A 20,196-nucleotide genomic window follows, 5' to 3' on the forward strand; every position below is an offset into this window, starting at 1 on the left:
GACAGCCCAACTGTTGATCTCTTGGCTTAAGCTTCACTTACTTGCTAAAGACGGAGCTCCCACTGCCCTGCCGCTCATCCTCTCTGCCAGTCCTCACCACTCCCTCCAGTGACACTTGATAATGTAATTTTGTATATTTATATAGGGATCCTCTTTAGTTTGAAGCACTTGCCCACTTGGGTTAATGTTACCTTTGAAACTTACCTGAAAGATGTATCCACATATATGTATACATTGATCTTTCTGATTTTCTTGGCAATTTTTTTTTTTTAAACACACCCTCGAACCGTCTCACCACTCGTTCTCATCTTAACGCTATTGTCCAGGCACCCTTCGCAGGAATGCCTCAGCCATCTGTAAATGTGTTATTGTAAGTCATATCTGATCTAAATTTACATCTCTGTTCGTCAAAGAAATATAAAATAAAAATAATGGAAGGCTTGAAACCGGAATCTGTAATTCTGGCACATCATCTACTACAATGTGCAGACGTGCTAGAAAACGTGCAACAGACTCTGTCATTTTCAACACTACATTTGCCAAAATGCCAGTGCTGCTCTACAGAAATCCTCTGAATAGGGATCTGTACTTTAAAAACTTTTCTGAGACATTGATACCACATAACAAAGAAGGCATTTCGCACAATGCATTGTATTGGTCCACTGCAAGGTTTGGAAAGCTTCTAAGGCTCCCTGGGAAAACCTCTGACAAATTCGTAAAACACTGCTGAGTTAACTAATTCTGGCACAAGCACTTCCTTATGGTTGGGTCTTTAAATGTACTGTCCAATAGACCTGCATCTAATGTGAGTTGTCTTCCACACAGATGTAGAATTTAACTGTTGCGCTTAGTTTTAATGCAAGATTCATCCGTAGTGTGAAGCAGAGTGGTAAATTTCATCGCAGACAAATACAATTTTTGGTGGTGGGGTGTTTGGGGGGGTGGGGAAGTCCCACCACCAAGCCCCCCGTTTTTTAACCCTTATAATGCCACCCCAACCCATTTTCACCCCTTTACCCCACTACCTTTAGTTAATGTTTGCTGTGTTTTTCGGTGTTATGGTCCACTCTGAAATTTACCACTCTAATGTTTTAGATATATTGACTGGATACCCTTTTTTGTTACAGTTAGTTCTGTTCCTCTACCCAAGTAAGGCAGAGTGTATTATAATGTGTAGTTCAGTAAGAACCTCCCGTCTGTTACCCTGAGCCCAAGAACATGGAGGGATAGGATGACGGAGTGAGGCCCAGTTACCCCAAATTAATGGGACTCAAATAATGCCAATGGAGCCAAACGTATAGTAATCCTCTCTTGATTCCCTCTACACTCTTCTGTCCCTGGCTCTCGTAGCCCTTTCTCTTCCTCCCTCGTTCCTGTGCCCAGTCCTTCATCTTCCTCCTTTAAGGTCGTCCTCAGTTTAAGGAGGACTGTCCCTAATCACACACATCTCTCCCCTGCTTATCTTTGTGGGCGACCACTCCTTCTGCCTTATTGCCGGACTTCTGGGTATTCGTCGTGCTTTTTCTGCCATCTGTCTTCCATCTCATAGATCAATGTGCTCTTTCAGTGTTTGAATTCAAAAGTATAACGGAGAAAGCATTAGTCAACATCATGACAAAAATGAGTCCAACCACGTGTGTACGAGAAGTTCTCCTTCCAAACTCCTCCTAAATAATAGAGCACTGTTTCTTCCCTTCCTTATTCGTCTTTTTGACGTCAGCTTCAGAGATTGTTGTGTCCCAATGGCCCTGAAGAAAGTATTTGTGAACCCCTTATTAAAAAAAAATGGGTTGGACCAAACTAACTTCAGGCCCATTTCCAATGCCCATTTCCTTATGAAGATTTTGGACAAGTTGGTTACTTCCCAATTTCAAGAATTCCTTGAAACCTCTGGAGCTCTACACCATAGACAATCAGGCTTCGGGGCTAATTATGGCACTGAGAGTGTTTTGTTGAATATGAACTCTGAGATGCGTCAGATCATGTTTCAAGGCAAGGCTGCTGATGATGATGATGATTTTGGATCTATTAGCAGCCTTTAACCTTGTCTGCCATGACAAATTGTCATGCAGGCAGATGAACGCAGGTGGTTTTTCAGGCAAGGCTCTGGTTTGGATCAAGTCATTTCTGACGGGTCACATGTCTAGGATAGTATGGGGCAATGCATATTCACTTAATAACCTCTGAAATGTGGCGTGCAACAGGGTGCCTACATGTCTCCTTCCCTCTTCAATGTATATTGCCGCCCTCTCTGATCTTTTGGACAGGCTGGGTGTACACTTTACCAACTATGCTGATGACACCAAGCTCGGTTTTGATTTGAACAGCAAGTACATCGAGGATGTGGAGCTAATCAATAAAGTGTGTTACTATCCAGCAGTGGATGTTAAACAATGGAATGTGCTTCAACGCCAAAAAAACAGATCATGATATTTGGCTCACCATAGGCAAGATCCAAACTGGACCCGCAATAAGTTGGTCTTTCCATTGAGAATCACTTTATTACAACCGTGGATAAGGTTGCGACCTTGGGAGTCACCGTCAAATCCTCACTGAACATCGAAATATGTACTGCAACTCATAATTAGGTCTCGGAGACTAATTGCGCCACCCTGGTCCATGCCCTTATAATGACAAGGATAGATTACTGTAATTCCTAGATGCTGGGGGCTAGTAAAAAACAGTCTCAGACGCCTCCAGGTTTTGCAAAATGATGCTGTTTGGATCGTTAAGAATATACTCAGACACAAACAAGGAGTCTGCACTGGCTCGCCGTGGAAAATAGTGTCAATGTTAAAGCGCTGAGAATAGTGCACAAATGCCTGTATGGCCAGGCCCCAGGCTATCTTAAAGAGTCTGTTAAGATCCACAACTCGGCCAGACTCATTAGATTGAGTGACAGGGTCGGTCTATCTGTCCCGAGGAGTAAGCGGGTCAGAGGGATGGGCAGATAATTTGCCTCTCAGGCGCCATTCGATGGAATAAACTTTCCAAACTCTAGTGCACCAAGAAAATCTTCTGAAGTTGAGGAAATGGGTGAAAACGATTTTCTTCGAGTGCATTCTTTTCCCGTTTGCTCTCTCATGATGCCCTCCATGCCTCCTCCTGTCTTACCTTCTGCGCCCTGATGCCTGCGGACTCAGGTGCATTATGAATGGACAAATAAAATAAACCTCCTCCTCCTTCCTTACACCTGTCCCTCACTTTAGGGCATTCCTTTGGGTCCACCTCTGCCCTGCTTTCCAACTCTCTCTTTCGCCTTTGTACTGATCTCATTTTCAGTTCTTTGTTACTCTCCTCCTTCAGACTGGAGCCAAGGTCTCTCCTTTCGTCTCCTGGCCCCTTCGCTCTCTTCTTCCCCTTTCGTTATGTTTCCCTCTCTTTCTGATATCCTTATCTTCCTCTGTTTAGTCTCCTGTTTTTGACCCTCATCTTCTGTGATCCTTGTTCACAAGCTTTCTCCCTCCTGTCTCCTTTCCATTGGTGTTCTTTTCCCATTGCTCTCCCTCTTCCTAGGCAGCTCCCCGTTCCTTCTGCTCCTTACTCTTCCCCCCCCTCCCCACTGTCCCTTATCCTTTAGGAGCATCCACCTTTCTTTCAGTCTTATCTTGATACTTATCTCACCAACGTCATTTAGTGCTGGTGGTACTTCGCCGGGCAGTGGAGGACCCACAGATTGTTGTGGAGCAGCATTTGTCCTCTCTCTTGAACTGAGGTCTATGCTTGGCACAAGAGCATCCAGTGTATTGAATGTCAACGTGGGAAGTCCTAATCACTGTCTCACCCCCCCACCCCCCATGTTCTTCTTTCTTTGTGTTTTCTGGACAAATGCCCTCTGTGGTGTCTTTTGGCTGTGCTTTCTCGTGTGTCCTCTGGGAGTGCTCAATATCTTTTTTCTGCTGGTCTTCATTTGTCGTGTCTCTGTGTCCTTTTCCAGTGAGTGGCAGACAGCCATCTGTTTGAGCACCAGGCCGGAGTGTTTTCCTCTTTTGCAGTGTCCTTGGAAGTCCAGCACGGTCAGCATCTCCCCAGGTGGGCAGATGCCTTATAGTGGGGTTCCTTGGAAACTGGAGACCCTGGTTGCCAGAGCGGCAGGAGTTCTCTTTGATGAGCGGAGGTGTACATGGAGCAGCAGTGCTGTTCTCGTTCCTCCTCTATGCTGCCCCCTTTTGACGTGGTCGGCTGAAGCTCGCACGGCCCGAGTGGCACCATGATTGGCAGCATGCAGTGGAGTGCTGTGTGCATAGGAGCCTGGTTGGAACCACCATGCAACAGTTAAGCAAATGGCAGAGTGGTGCTCCCTGTAGGATGGCGGAGTGGCACTCGCTTTTTTTTTTTAGCAGCTTAAGTAAATCAGCCTTTCAAAATGCATAATAAAAAATAATTACATATATCAAATTTTGCAATGAAAAGGAAAGAAAACCAATTTATATTCATCATAGCAGATTAACCACAATAATGAGCAAACAATGTAACTTCAAATAAACATACACTGTGATAAGAAAGCAACAAGATAAAATGTGCAACCTCTGACAAACATTCATAGGGTATAAAATAGAAAGTATAAAAATAGAAAATGAATCAACTGATGTTGGAATTGATAAAAAAAAAACTGACATGAGTAATCAATTACAGTGCGATTAAGATAGCATTTAAAATGGCCACGTTTGCAGATTATTTTACTTCATGTATCCTCAAATTGCAAGCTTGTCAAGAAATTGATGGTGGCTATTTGAATAGGCATATGTGATGAAGAAAGAATCAGCGGCCAACTTTGATCACTTGGTAGCCCTCCCAAATACTTACAATGTCAGGCAAAATGGATCTGTCTCGGGCCTCGCAATATGATACATTCTGTGATCAAATGGGACAGTGTTTCCTGTGTATCCACCAGCATGCAATAGCAACAGAAATTAAGATGGGGCAATAGTAACTAGCGCCTAGCTTTGATATCCTTTGTGGGCCATAAGTTAAAGTGCAAGCGTAGTATGCCCGAGCGATAGAAGGCCGCTGGTGCTTTCACCAAATATTGTGGCAGTGTACTTTTTTTTGGGGGGTGGGGAGGTGGGGGGTCTGCTGATATCCCCATCACGATATTGCAGACATAACTCGCATGTATTAATCCAATCTAACTCAGAGTTTGGATTTGGCTTTCTCAGGATTGTTTAGTAGCAGATCAATCGAAACACACTTGCAGCCACCAAGATTTGATATACCTTCCGTGACCATAGCATCACAAATGCATGGTTGGCTGAGAATACATACGTAGATAGTGTTTTCCAAATGACATTGTTATCGTGGAAAGGAGCACAAAGGCGCCAATGATAGAGCGCTTGGAGGGAAACCAGCCCCAACTCGAATCTGATCCAGGCATGAGGGAAACATTCTGGTAGACATAATAAATGTTTCCAAAATTTGGATTCCCATAGATCAAATTTAAAGCAGGTGTTAATTGCTAAAGTTTCAATGCCACACAAAAGTCATGGCACGATCTTCATGGTCCAAAAGAACCATATTGGTTTAATGGAAAATTTGCCATAGTTATGCATCAAACTTTTTGCCTGGAAAATTGCTGTGGCTAGTTTTACCTCCACACGCTCCAGCTGACCAAATGCTGCCCCATGTCCTTCAAAAGAGATGCCCAGATAGATGTACTGTGGCACTATACTCAAGGCAAACTTGTTAATAGACCACGCGTATGAAGCATGCCCTTATCTTTTTGGGGAATATGTCATAATCTGGGTTTTTCCTATATTTATGCTAAATTCATTTTGCTGTATGTAGGACTGAAAGGACGTTAAAAGGTTTTGTAGGCCCATCTGTGTTTTTGATAAGGGGACTAAATCATCTGCATACATTAATGTTTCAATGGCCTGTTGATTGAGTTTGGGTGAGTCGGATATCACTTTTTCAAAGGCATACCTGGCATCATGAATGAAGTAGTTGAAGACTGCAGAGGCTAGTAAACACCCTTGTTTGAAGCCACGAGTCGTCGGAATCTGCTCTGACAGGGTACCATCTAATGCCAGTCTAATACGGACAGAGGTATTATAGAGTGTAATGCCTGAATAACGTCAAACAATGTAGGTCGACACTGATCTCTACGCAACTTAGATAACAAAATGGAGCGTGAGACAGAGTCGAACGCGGTGTGAAGATCTACAAACGCAAGAAAAAGGGCTTGTTCAGATGTCTGGCATTGGGCTTGAATAGCATGCAAACAAAGCAAATTGATATTTGTGCCCATGCCCGCAACAAAAGCCGTTTGTTGAGGGTCTCGAAAGTGATGTTCTAATGTCCATGCATTAAAGTCCCTTGGGAGCAGTTTAGTAAATATTTTCCTAGTGGCGTCCAATAACGCAATAGGCTGATAGTTGCACGGTAGACTACGATCTCCCTTCTTAAAGCCAGGAATTATTATAGATGTCTTCCAAGATTAAAGGTAACATTTGCGATCTTAGTATTTCTCGGAATATTGTGTTAATGATTTTGGACCAAGCAGCTGGATTTTCTTTAAGCATAGCATTATTAAGGCCGTCGGGGACCGCCGCTCTGGATGAACTTGCCTTATTAATCAGCTCTTCAATGACTTCAGGAGTGAAGTCGATGCTCCAATGAGCACCTACAGGTGGACCTGCTGGCAATTTATAGTATTGACATCGGCATATAGGTCAGTGTAGTGTTGGACCCAATGCTGCGTCTTTACACCATTAATTTGTGCATCTGCTTGTATGTTGCACGAATTCTTTTTTTTAAAGTTGCCACATGTCAGCAGAGTTCTTGTTCTTCATGGCAGCAAGCATAGCCTTGCTGTCATGTTGAAACATCAAGGACTTCTTGCTCTTAAGCCAATTTTTATAGCAACACTTTGCCGTTTTAATATTTTGCCAGCAAGTCTCCGAGTTGGAACATAGTAGGGTTTTCCTTAGATGCCTGTACTCCGCTCGTCTGTGAATGATCTCAGGATCATAAATGTGGCGATGTGGAATACAATTTTTGTATGGAATGGTGATAGTAATAACACATCTCTTTAAGAGCTCTGAATATTGCAAAGGGTGACAAGAAGAAATGTATTTGTCAATTAGCGTGTGAAAAGCAACAGGTTTGGCTGGATTCAGACGCAGCCTGCTTCTAGAGGTGTTAATAACCAAATTGTGCTGGCATGCCTGTGGGCTGACAATAGAGGTATTCCAAAGGAAATCTAGGGATAAAGGCCTATGATCACTGATCATATCAATCATGATCAGTTTTTGGATGGACTGTAGCAAGCTTTACTCTACATAGATATAATCTAGGATTCTGGAACTTTTGCCTCTATGCCAGGTGAATTGAGGTAGAATTTCTCCTGTGTTAGCACCATTGACCATATGAAAATTCCGATCTTTCATGTACGTGATCCAAGTGGACACCTATTTTGATGCACAGCATTACCCCAGCAGTCTAGATTTAAGTCGCCCATGATTATGGTATGTGTGACATGAGCGTGCAAATATATTTTTTCAAGAATTCTGGTTAGGCCGGTGTAAAAAACCTCTTCGCCCATGGCTGCTGGATTACGATACAAGTTGACAAACGCTATTGTTTTTGTGTAGTGGGTAATGTTCACAAGCTGGATGGAGGCACTCTCCGAGGCCTAATGGGAGATTTCGAGGCCTAGGGCTGTGTTAACTGCTACCAGGAGCCCAGATTATGGTATGCCCTTACCAGAGAGAGCTGGGAGCAAGGATAAATCGAAGTCATCCCATAATGGGGCTACGGTAAACCATGTTTCTTGTAAGGCCATAATATGATATTTATTAGGCAGCTTTTTTAGAGAGGATTGTAAATGTGAGTGGCCTCGAGTATTCCAACTCAGAATTTTCAGGAGCGAAACTCCCTCCTGCTTTGAAGGTTAATGGTTTGTAAATTCAGAGGTTGGAGCTCATCAATGAGATGTTAACTGTGAACCTGAATAGGTATTGGGCTTTGAGATCTCCTGTTGAGGGCATGGAACAAAACGATCTGGATCCTGCGCAATTAAAAATCCCATTGCAAACGGGCGCATTTTGGACTGCCAGATGGTGTTCATGAGCATTCCAGATGGGATCCAAAGCTTGACTGCTGTGCACGAAGCCTCAGAGAGGAACTCAATTTGTTTGCTATCAGATGAAGGGACTTCTTCCAGTTCCACAACATCACTAAAAATGTTCAAAACGATGAGCCTACTTAGATCAAAAGATGGAAATGGTCCGTCCCCACACTTCATTATGAGAGTGTGGCACGGTGAGTACCAAGCGTGAGCATGTCTTGAGATGATCTGGGGATGGCTCTTAGCAGGAAGCCCTTTGGAATGGTCATCTTTAGCACTCACCACAGTACTATACGTTCTGCAGGTCTGTTTTGGCATTTGTGAGTGATGGGATAGCCCAATTGTTTCTACTGCAGCCACAGGACCAAGGCTTGTATGTAATTGCAAAGGCGTGAGGCCTGGTAACTTTGATTGTAAAATACTGGGCTGAATAGTTGAAATGAATAACCGTTCAGCCAAGTATTGATCCACCATGAGTTTGAGGGTTGCAGTTGAATGCTGCTGCTGGTCCTGGCCAGACAAACGAGATGAGCGCACAGGAATATCAAATGTAACCGCTTTCCTGGCTAGTTTGTCCTGGACAGGACAATTTTCACCATCGTTCTCCTGCTGAATAGATTGAATTAAATCATTGAGGAGAATGGGAACACATTTTTTTTAGGCAAAGAGGGAGTTGGAGCAACATGGAATGGGTTATTAGCAGACATAGGCAGAGTCGTCGTTGTCTGGGGCTGTGTGCGGTGGGTAAAACATTCCTTGTGCGTTAGTTTGGCGGTATTGTCCAAGGCTGTACTTTTTACAGGTTTAGAGGCAGCCATGTTTTGGGATTTCTTCTCATCAAGAACAAGGTCCTTTCAACAAGGATTTTGTGCACTTATGTTTTTGAGTGATTGCCCGCACCCCACCTACGCTACGAGAACGTTGAGGGCACACCTTAGGAGAGGAAATTATGGCAGCACTTGGGGACTGGGACAGGGCAGACATCCAAGAATCATTCTATGGGATATCGATGCCAGGCAGAGGCTCAATAGTGCCGGCAATAGCATGGATTTGGCAGATGAGTTTGACCAGAGGAGTTTTGCGGCCCGACACTAAAGGCTGGATTTCATCCTCCTTTGGGCAAACGGAATCAGTGACTAGGATTGGCTGCTTATCAGGCACATTGGGTTAATCAATACTGGGGCCATTTGTTGGACGTGAGACCACTTGGCCAATGTCTCTAATTGAGCGGCTTGTCAGGACATTTGGGTATCTAGGTTGCTATATAATGTCAAAGGCTCAACCACGTGGTATTGATGGCCACTAACGTTGGGTGTAGCAAGGCAAATTGTTGCAAATCATGTTCATTCAAGGGTGGCCTGGGCTGTCTGGGTGTCAGCTGTACGAAAGAGTCTATTAAGGATTGTGCCTGCACCATTGTAGAGTTAAGTGTAACAGCCTGAACGAAGTTGGCAGGCTCCTCTGCAACAATGGAAGTTGGTGACTCACATTGGCTGGCATAGATGGAAATGCCTGATGCATCTTCAGTAATAGGTGGAAAAGATATTGGTGACAAAGAAAAAACTGGAGCGGGCACTACACCATCACCCTTAACTGAATCTAATATCGTGTTGTCAGAAAGAGGGTGATGGTTGGCACGCTCACGCAAAGGCACTGAATACGTGGCAACACTGTTTACATGAGGATTAGGTGGGGTAGCTGAGGAGGCTAAGGCCCGTCAATTATTGCTGAACAAGCCATTTGAGATTGTGGTGTTATTAAATGTGAGGGGTTGCAAGGGTTACAAGTTAAGTTGGCACTAATATGAGCCCGGATGGGCATAAATGTTAAAGCAGACCGGAACATACGGGTGCCTGTAGTAGAAATAAAATTAGAAGGCACCGTCAGAGTGCTAAACGGGTATTCAGGCATGGCAGTTTTTAACATATAAGCAGCAAATGCCATGGGCGCAGAACACAATTTCACAGGTCCTGCACCGCGTCCTAATGGAATACTCACTATCTAGACACCAGGGTTAGGAACCGCTTGTTGCCTGCTGCCTCGCTGCGCGGCGCTTGTTGCCTGCTGCCTCGCTGCGCGGCTTAGGGCTGCTTAACCGTGTACTTCCCTGTGTGCGCGCATACGGTGAGCGTGCTGGCCGGAGATATAGGAGGTTTGCGTAGCTCACGCAGGCAAGTGGGTGGGCCAATCCACAGGCTGCAACAAGGGAAAAAAACAAAGAATCAGGGACGGGCCTCGGAACAGAATAGTGACCGTTACAAAGTCGTTTACAAAGTCACTAGTGCTCCAGAGAGCTGGCAGCTGCGAGCCGCAAGGACAAAGTCACCTTTGAAAATCACTGCAAATGGGCACCAAGTAGAATCCGCAGATCAGGGGGCACAGCAGGAGTAGTGATCCAGCAGCGATCCACACGGCAAAGCGGTACTTAACTGTGTACTTCCCCGTGTGCCGCTCACCTTTCTCTTTATTCTCGTAACCAGCCTTCGTTCAGCGGGGCGGACTGCCCTTCTTCCACAGTTGCGGCAGACTGCCGTCTTCGCACTATTGATGCAGTGGTCTGCCGTCTCCTTACAGCTGTTAATGCGGCAGACTGCCCTTCTCTTGTATCTTCCTTATTTCTTTTTATGCAGCGGACTGCTGTGGTCTAACTTCTGTAATGCATCAGACTGCCGTCTTCTTGCCTCTTGTAATGCGACGTACCCTCAGTCTCCTATCATACAATGGGACGGATTGGCCTTCTTCAGTAGTTGTGTCGGACTGCTGTTTCCTGCTGGACCGGTGCAATTGTACGCAGTGTTCGTTTCCCTTCGACCCCAGTGACAGAATGATGGAACGAGGACCCGGGACCTCGGTTGGCTCCATTGGTATTATTTGAGTCCCAGTCAAATGTATAATAATCCTCTTTTTATTTCATCTACACTCTTCTGTTCTGGGCTATCGTAGCCCCTCCTCTTCCTCCCTTATTCCTGTGCCCAGTCCTTCCTCTTCCTCCTTTAAGGTCAACCTCAGTTTAAGGACTGTCCTTAATCACTCTTCAACCATTGGTTATGAGGCACCTAGACTATAAACTTGGAAGGCATATCATATAGACTGGAAAGACCACAGTCCTTTATCCCTGGAATTAACAAACTAACTACATTTCATAGCCATTCTTTATTTATTAGCAGAACAATGCTGATATGATAGCAACAAGCAACCAGGAGGTGCGATAACTAGGATGCATAGGAAGATTAGGCGAAGAGGAAGATAACTGCGGGTGTGAGAGCTTGGGAGAACAGTTTCATGCCGTCTAGACAAGAAACTGTATACTATAATAAAGATAACACAAAATAAGGTTACACAGCACCATTTGTAGTTTACCTGCCAGTGTGCACAATGCATAGTGTGGTGGTCCCAATTGGTTTATTTGTTTGGCTCAAATTTGACACTGTGGACCTGTATTTATATTTCAATTATGACTCAGCACATGGGCAACATCTGCAGCTCGAAACACCCAGCATTAATATGCACAAACCACACAAACTCCTGCAACATTCACAGTAAATTTTAGAGTTTATACTTTTTCCAACTTTAATTTTAACGGGCAAGCTCTTGTACTGCTGCTGACAGTGTTGTCACAACAGAGCAGGAAGGAGTCATTTGCCCAAGATGTTAACAGCACAGCGTTTTCATTCTGGCGGGGAAATACACTAAGTTTCACATACAGTCACGTATTTGGGTAGGGCTTGCCTTAAAAAGCCGAGTGCTAATCCAATCCAACGTCGATGACAGAGAGAACACCATTTATGTTTTAGACATGTGTAATTGACTATTATTGAATTTGAGAGATAACGTGTAACAACTTGATACTACCCCTCCGCCCACTTTATTTCAACAAGTACCACCAACTCCATTGTAAGCAGTGGAAGGAGGATTCCCCAAGTTAATTTAGATGTCACTGATGGTGCAAGTGTTACACAGTAAAAAATGGTTTGGGATTAGAGGGTCAAACTGTAGTTAATACAAAATCTCAGGTCCAAGTGTGGAGAGCATGGAAATGTATTGCTGTCCCAAAGCTCTAATGCAAGTGGAAATGTATAATTCACCAAGGCCATGTCAAAGATACCCAGTCTAATGAAATAATAGCAGAATAAGATGCAGCTCTATGAGATCTTGACAGAACATTTCATTCAGAGCCATTCCTAAACACGCCTCGTTATGGTGTGGGATGATTCAACCCACTTTTTTGCTCTGCTATGCGGCATCATTGTGTTCTGATGGTGCCAGAAACATCAGAATGGCTGCAAAACCCTTGTGCGCGCCAAAACCTCTGACAATCGCGCTCGGCAAAGCACAAAAACATGGCTGCCCAATCTGCCCAATCTGCCATGCATGTTGTCAGTGGGGGAACAGAGATCTCACTCCTGAAATTTGTCACTGGGCTCCACAACAAGTGAAAATGGAGCATAGAAGGAAAAGAAGTGTTTTGCTAAAGGAAATCCCAAAAAATCTTGCCTTAAATCACTTTTACTTTGTCGCTGAAACTGCAGAATGCCGGTACAAAACACCCTCAAACATCCAAAATTCTTGCTGGGTGCTACAATTCACTGAAATCCTGTGAACTTGCAAGGTTCTGAAAAACTGAAGGCATTAAGAGATTTTCACAGCAAAAGTTGCCTGCTGTGGATCTGTCAAAATCTGGGTGCAGTACCCTGGGCCGCTTGAATGACAGCTGTCAGAAGCCTGCATGATAAACTTTAAACCTATATAAATTGAAATCAAATGTTTTCAATATAAGTGGCCTGTTACTGAGAGTAACCTATGTTGTAATTGTTTGAGCCCATGGTTTAAAATCTGGAATAAGTGTTCTAGCTGCTCTTTTGAAATCACAAGTTTGTTTTAAGCTAAGGAAAAATGCAACAGAATTAACATTTAAATTTAAGCCTGGCTAAAAGCTACCAAACTGGAATTACATTTTTCGTCACGGGGCAAGGCCTCTCCCTCCAGCAGGAAATCAGACCTAAGTGATGATTATAGGGTGGGGGGAAGAATTTGGTCTGCAGTGGGGAAGGAGGCAATGGACATACTCCAGCTAAAGGAAATGCTAGGTGTGAAGGGTCGTAAATTGCCTCTGCCAAGGAACAAACGGGGAGGAGACTTCTTGAACTGCAGGGAGACAGAAGGAGGCGGATCCAAACAGCCATCTGTGGCTAGACATTCACAAAGAACAATTTAAATACATATAACTCGCCACTTAAAATTGTCAAACACACAAAAATAACAGCATTGTTAATGTAAATCGTGGCTGCATGTTTCAAGAGGCGCCAGAAGTCTGATATATTCAGGAAAGAAACAGCAGAAAATGTGACTTTACACAAAATGTATTTCTGCTATAAGTATGAAACTTTATACACTTATGCCCATGTTCAAAGCACACATTTGAAGAAATTTGCTTCTAAAATTGGACATTGTGTTCCGGGTGAAAAGGGCAACATTCTGTGAAAAGCAGACAAGATCTCACAGCTACAGGGTTTGGAAGAGTAGCTGCTGTACAAAATATGTAATCTGTATATGTGGTTGTTATAGAGCTTGCACATGTGTAAATATGGATTGTGCCAAAAGTAGATTGTGTTCAAGAGGCTAGGGATGGACTCTAGGCCTCAAACCTACACCATAAAGGTGACACCCTGTTTCTCTCCTCCTATCAAGGCAGAGTGGAGACCCTGATCAATCCCTGTCAAAGGGGCGGGCTTAGGCTAAACCAGCACGCACACACCCTCTATCATAAGCATAAATAGAGACAGCTCAGCACTCAGAAAGAGACAGATTCACCCACTATCCGAATGCTGGAGAAGCACCCTGCTGCAGAACTATCATCTTCCTTGCTCCCGACTCCAGAAACTTGGCAAAGCAGAAAGGCGCATTGCATAGCTGTACCATTTTCAGCTAGGCCTTAAATTTCCAGAACCAGAACCAACCCGATAAATCTAAGGGGAACCAAAAGACAGCCGGGCTGCGCTGTACTGCTTGCCTGCTAAAATAATTATCTTCAGAACCAGGAAGGGCAGTTCAATCCAATCATGTGCTGTGACCAGAGCGCCTTGCTGATTGCAGATCCAATCCGATATGACCAGCTGTCTGTCCCAGAACCAGATTCCCTTCCGTGACCAGAATTGACAGACCAGAATCCTGACGGTTCCGTTTAAAAGCATATCTAGTGAGTATCTATAGATAGAACTGTGTCACTAGCATACGTACCGTCCATAGTAATCCCTGTCTTAAACCTATCCTATCTTGTATTCAAAACCAGTATTGGTAGGAGTATTTTTGAATTGCCAGAACTTTTCTTGCGCTAAGTTTCTCTCATTCATTTTCTAAAACCATAAGTCATTAGTGTTGTGAGTAAATAAAGTGAATCCCAGAAAGAAATTGAGTATCCACCACGTGAAGGGTTCCCTGGCTAGGAACTGTGGAGATTCATGTGTGGCATTCTCTTTTTCTATAGTTATAACCTAGTGTAAGAAATCCCATTTGTTTGGGGGGTTCCAGGAGAGGGGCGTGATACGAGTGGTATATCGTTCAGAATAAAAGAACTTTTAGACAAAAATAAATAAGGATTTAAGTTGTGCATTACAGGCCAGGCATTGACTTGGCGGAGTGCCGGATTGAAATCACTTACAATGGTAAGAACAATATTCAGCAAATTCAAAAAGATCTTTGGTTGAGTGGAATCCCATCACTAGACCCTGGGGTGACCCAGCCAAAAGTACAGAAAAGTCTACGGGCGTTGGTTACGGAGACGTCAAAAGAGACTAACAGTCTAATTCTGAGTGGAGCAGATGTGGAAAAAAACTTGGCTGCGCAGATTTCCTCTGGATCTCCCACAAAGCTGGTGGAAACAGGGGTATCGGGTTATTATGCTGCAGGCACGTTTTCGCTGCTCTTGTTTTTTGCCTCAACAATGCCAGTCCAAGGAAGTGGTACAGGCTCATGACATCGCAGGCGAGGGGGTAGTAGAAAAGGGGGAAAAGGATTGAGGGAAAAAGAGAAGATAGGGGCCACAGAGGGAATTGGGCAGAAGAGGGGCCCAAGAGGGAATTGGGCAGAAGAGGTAAAGGAGTGGCAGGCATGGTTCATGGACAAAAAGACCTACGGAATCATGACCCTGATAACCAAAAAGGAGCTGCTGCATTGTATTATAGATTATTACTCAGTTCAAACGCCTCAGGTCGGGCAGGAACACCATTTAGAATCCACATTCAATATGTTTAATACTGGTGTTTTATATGTCCGGTTTATGAGTCACAATATTCACAGCATTACGGTTCTCGCCTTTCTGTCTCTCCAGTCTGGGTTATATTACGTAGTGCACATTGGTTCTGGTCATGCAGGCTTGCTTTTTCATACCTGTTCATTTGTCTGGTGATGAAGACATATGTTGAGTTGTGTAAAGGGAAGAAAAACATGGGGTCTATGATTCTGTTACCTGGTGCGGAAGGTGGAATATGAGGCTAACCCTGGTCCTGTACGCAGAAAGGTTGGAAGGGCTACCTATATTACAATTTGACTACAACTGTTGAGCATGCAAACTTGACAAGCACTGTTTCCTCCCATCTTGACTAATAAATTAACCAACTACATATTGCCTGAACCGTTTTATTTGCTAACAAAAACAGTATTACAACAAATGGCTACAAATGGCTACTGGAAAATGAAGGGCAACTAGAAACGATTACATATAGCACTGGTTGAACTGGAAGAATCCCATTCAACGCACCGATATAACAACTCAAATCCACTGCTTTAACATTATGGAACTAGAAAACAAAACAAGACAGAATATTTCTAGAAGATGTGTACAGACTGCCAAGGAAGCGAGAGGTGTGCGATAGCTGCCAGATAGGTAAGACCACATTACAGTAGAAATACAATCCAACTTGACGAACAATAAATCTTCCTGACGGGTGGAAACGGGGTGAGACAGATTACATGAAGTAATCCCACTCTGCTCTGACCAGACTGGGAAACGGGTCCAGGCTGCAGTTTCTCTCTGCCATTTCTGCTGCACAGATAGTGTGAAGCACCTGACTGGGGGGGGGGGGGGGGGGGGGGGGAGTCGGGGGACAGGCAGAACCAGACATCTCTGTCCCCTCGCTGGAGCGGAATCAGGCGAGGGGGGGGAACGAAAAAGATCAGACCCCCTCTGGACAACACTGCATGCATACAGGCCTCAATGAGACCCATGGGTTGGCACCACAAAACCCGTCCCAATCCTGACTAGCTCAGAGCCTAAAACTGGGATGATTTCCTCCTAGTGACGATGGTACTGCAATACCAACTTGGCATTCAAAGGCAATGGTAGAAGGGGTTGTGGGTTGATTAACATTGTGCATGCCTCAAACAAAGGTGAACCCACTAACACGCCTGGCATGGCTCCAGCAAACACTTTCTGGCAGGAGCCTCTGCCTGGTTGCGTCGACAATCTGTAACAGGGGGCAACAGGCCACCAGGTGGTAGCCTCACCTGCCAAAAGGCAGAATGCTATCACCCATTCCTTAAGGAGGGCCACAAGCTCTACGATACCATATAGGCATGCAATATCATGGGGTCTTCTGTATGCAAGTTCAATAATGGGGAGTCCCCAGGCCAAGTAACATCTGCAATACATAAAAGTAAATGTACATTTCTGCATCTGGATACAGTTACTTAATTTCTCGATTTCCGCAAAACCTAGGAATATGTGCTTATAGGCAAGGTATCTCTGGAATATATGATATGAATGGTTATTTATAATGCGCTTAATACCCAGTGGTTTCTAAGCGCGGACCCAGGGATCGAACCTGTGTTGCTCCGGTCGTATTGCTTCCAAGGCGAACACGTTGCCCCTCAGCTATGCTACCGAGAATTGTTTCAAACCAAGTATAATAACTGATCAAGATATTTTACTGTTGCAGTGCATACAAAAATAACCAATACATACTCGATCTACTAATTATATACCGCTGCAAAATGAAGTTAGCACAAATACTAATAGATCTATTCCATCAAAAGCAACTCATTTTATAGCTTGACTGATCTGGTATGTTACAAAGAGCTTCTGAAATGTATATAGTTTGAAAAGTCAGTCTAATGCAAGGAGCCTAACAGTTTGACTTGAAAAACAAAATTAATGTTTTAGCCAATAATATTTAAAAAATTATTAAAATAATACTTTCTTCTTTATGTGTAAGTGCCAGAGAAAGTGTTGGCGGAATGCAAATGTGTGGCTCCTAAAAATGTCAACATGACGTTTGTCCATACTAATAAGGACTATGTGTGCTGGCATAGTTGGAGGTGTGACAAATATTTAAAAATCCATAATATTATAGCAGAAGTCCTGTATGACACACACATGTTCGCATGGTGCGTTACACAAGATGGCTCAGGTAACTTCATATTATCAAGCAGATGTGTGATGTATGTGTTCAGGCGTCACAGTATAGGTATACACCATACAAGATACATCATGCACTCACATTAGGTTAATTAAAATCCGTTTTTGTACATTAACAGCGAGTGGATTGTCACCAGAAACAGTAGACCTCGAAGCTGTACATGTGGGAACTGCATTATTTCCCATGGGAAAACCTACGCACATAAGAGCAACTGAACACCTGTGCTTTACCCAACCATCCAATGGAACATATGGGGACTTTCACCCAGGGGACACCTGGACGGTAGGTATTCATCCAATGGAACATCAGAAGGTGAATCCATTTTTTACTGAATACGTGTCAAACACACATTGGTCCAATGAGATACACGTCCCTCAAATTGTAAACGTGCAGTATGATCTAAATGTGCTGTAATGAAAATATGAAATGAAAAATGTAACAGCATCATATCCAAATTAGTAGATCCACATATTAGGCTGATCGCAACGAGACCCAAAAACCATAGTGTTCTCTATAGTTCCTAAAGAGCACCTGTTCTGCTGCTGTTTGGAGCCATGTCCTACATTGAATGCCTAAAATAAACCAAACACATCAATACCTAAAAGGTAGTCATGTTGAGCATTTTTTTAAGGCGTATTGTTAATATCCCACGGCTAAGGAATCCCTGAGCTGTGCCTTTCTATCATGCAACAACACATTGGGGACACCTGTGTGGTATGCATCTGTTGCTCTGAACATACGGCAGCCCTCAGTTGCAGAAACACGTGTGGTGTGCACCATGCCAAAGCGAAAACGCAGGTTGGCAAAGGAAATGCAGCACTAATGGACAAGTAGAGGTTATTTTACTGACCGGAGGAAAGCATATAGCCAATACGACATATGAGCAACCAGTGTAGCAATTCATGCCCTCACAATCTACGGAACATGCAGGCCTCCAGTAATGAGAGGCACTGCCATGTGTACCAGAAAAACACACATACAACACAGCAGAGTGATGTGGTAAAAGAACAAATGGGTGTTCAAATACGGGCAGCTAGAGGGCTGGATGTTTTCTGGGCTTAGCAACCCGTCAAGATACTGTACATACACTGGGGCTAATTTTCGAGTCCCCCGGACCGTAAAGATGTTAAAGGAAAACATAGAAGTGTTATATCTTAACTTTTGTCAAAATCTTTTGTAGGTGGAGTGGGGGCATGGCACAGGAGTAGCATTTCCACCTAGCACTCTCACAAAAAAGGAATGTTTTTTTCATGCTGGCGTAAATCAAATGATTCCTTCTGTTTTTAGCATCTGCTTAAAGCCTACATATAAATCAATTGTAATTGCTTCCCAGGAGCATAACTTTGTTACGTAGATGTACACTTATTTTCAGCACAAAGTGTAAAACGAACTTGTTAACCTGTATCCACGTTTAACACGTTGGTTTTGCACTTGGCACAAAAACGGGTGATACAAGTGGAAACCTGGGCGGTGCCTGTGTGCAAATTACACTTTGGGGAAAGTGAGCCTCAGAGCCTAATAGCGCATGGAAGTAGCTGAAAGATATTATACAAAATACCAAAACAATTCTGTCACCAGCAAAGAGAAACTCACCTGAGCCGCACACCACAAAGATGAATAGCGCCAAAAGCCACGGCCCCACTGAGGATTTCTCCTCCTGTGCGTTTCTCTGTCGGGAGAGAGAAGGGTCAGTACAAGGCTACACCTGATGATATAGATTAAAAGGGTCAAAACAAGGGGCTACACTGTACACCAGCATGGGAAGATTCAGTATGGGGCGAGGAGGGTTCCAAACCTGACCCCAAGAGTGAGTAAATTAAGTAGAGTGGAACTAACTGGCCCCCTGGGTGAAGATGTTAAGTACTGCAACAGAGGATTGTCCAGGCCAGGCCCTGGGGAAAGAGGGCTCATTACAGAGGTTCCAAACCTGAACCCAGCTTGGGATAGTTCAGTAGGGAGAGTCTAAACTCACGAGTCATCTGTCCTTGATTCCCTTTCATGAAGTTGGGTTGAGAACTTAGAAACCTTTGATATGAGTGCCTACTTCCATTATCTCAATAACAAAGAGGATCAGTATACATAGAAATTACCCCAAGTGAGAGAAACGTGGTGCTGGCCAAGTACAAAAGCAACAGCTGATGCCCAGGCAGAGAGGGTAGTCACTACAAAGACATTGTCCTGACCTTCAGCATGCTCAGGCACATCATGAGGATAGTCAATTCCAAACATACCTCCTGGCACGGCAAACACCTCTCTCCAGCTATCTGTCCTTTTGACAATGCACCCCATTAAAGACAGCTGAGCCTCCAACTTTTCCTTCTCATACCTTTCTAAGCATCGTATCTAAATCTATCCTTGTCACTCATCCAAAGCGATCTACCTGATTGTGCTCCTCTGTGCCACTACTGCATATTCTACCATACTACTTATTTGCCTGACAGGCAAAGCTCTTAACCTATGGCAGGAGGCACGATAAAAATGAAAGGTAACATAACCTTGGAGGAAACCGAGTTTATACCTGAACTTTGGCAGGTAAGTTAGTTATCTGTATAGCCTATACTTGAACTCTCTGAGAAAATGCAACTTCCACGGAAGATTAGAGTTATAGCTATGTCTCTGTTTTATGTGGTCCCTCACTCTTTAACTGTCTGCCAGGAATAAAAACACGTTGGATCTGTATCGCACAAATCGGCTAGGAGTTGAGAGTAGCTCCTG

General features: G+C 43.9%; 1 protein-coding gene across 1 annotated transcript in view; it reads right to left on the reverse strand.

The window, feature by feature from the left end:
• Positions 1–20,196, reverse strand: part of SERP1 (stress associated endoplasmic reticulum protein 1) — a 30,511-nt gene that overhangs the window by 9,628 nt on the left and 687 nt on the right. Inside the window, exon 2 of the mRNA XM_069618377.1 lies at positions 19,075–19,150. Coding sequence (XP_069474478.1) covers positions 19,075–19,150 — 76 coding nt within the window. The remainder of the gene's footprint in view (positions 1–19,074; positions 19,151–20,196) is intronic.

This window comes from Ambystoma mexicanum, chromosome 10, assembly GCF_040938575.1.
Source record: "Ambystoma mexicanum isolate Mex_15411 chromosome 10, UKY_AmexF1_1, whole genome shotgun sequence".
In the NCBI taxonomy this organism is placed as follows: domain Eukaryota; kingdom Metazoa; phylum Chordata; class Amphibia; order Caudata; family Ambystomatidae; genus Ambystoma; species Ambystoma mexicanum.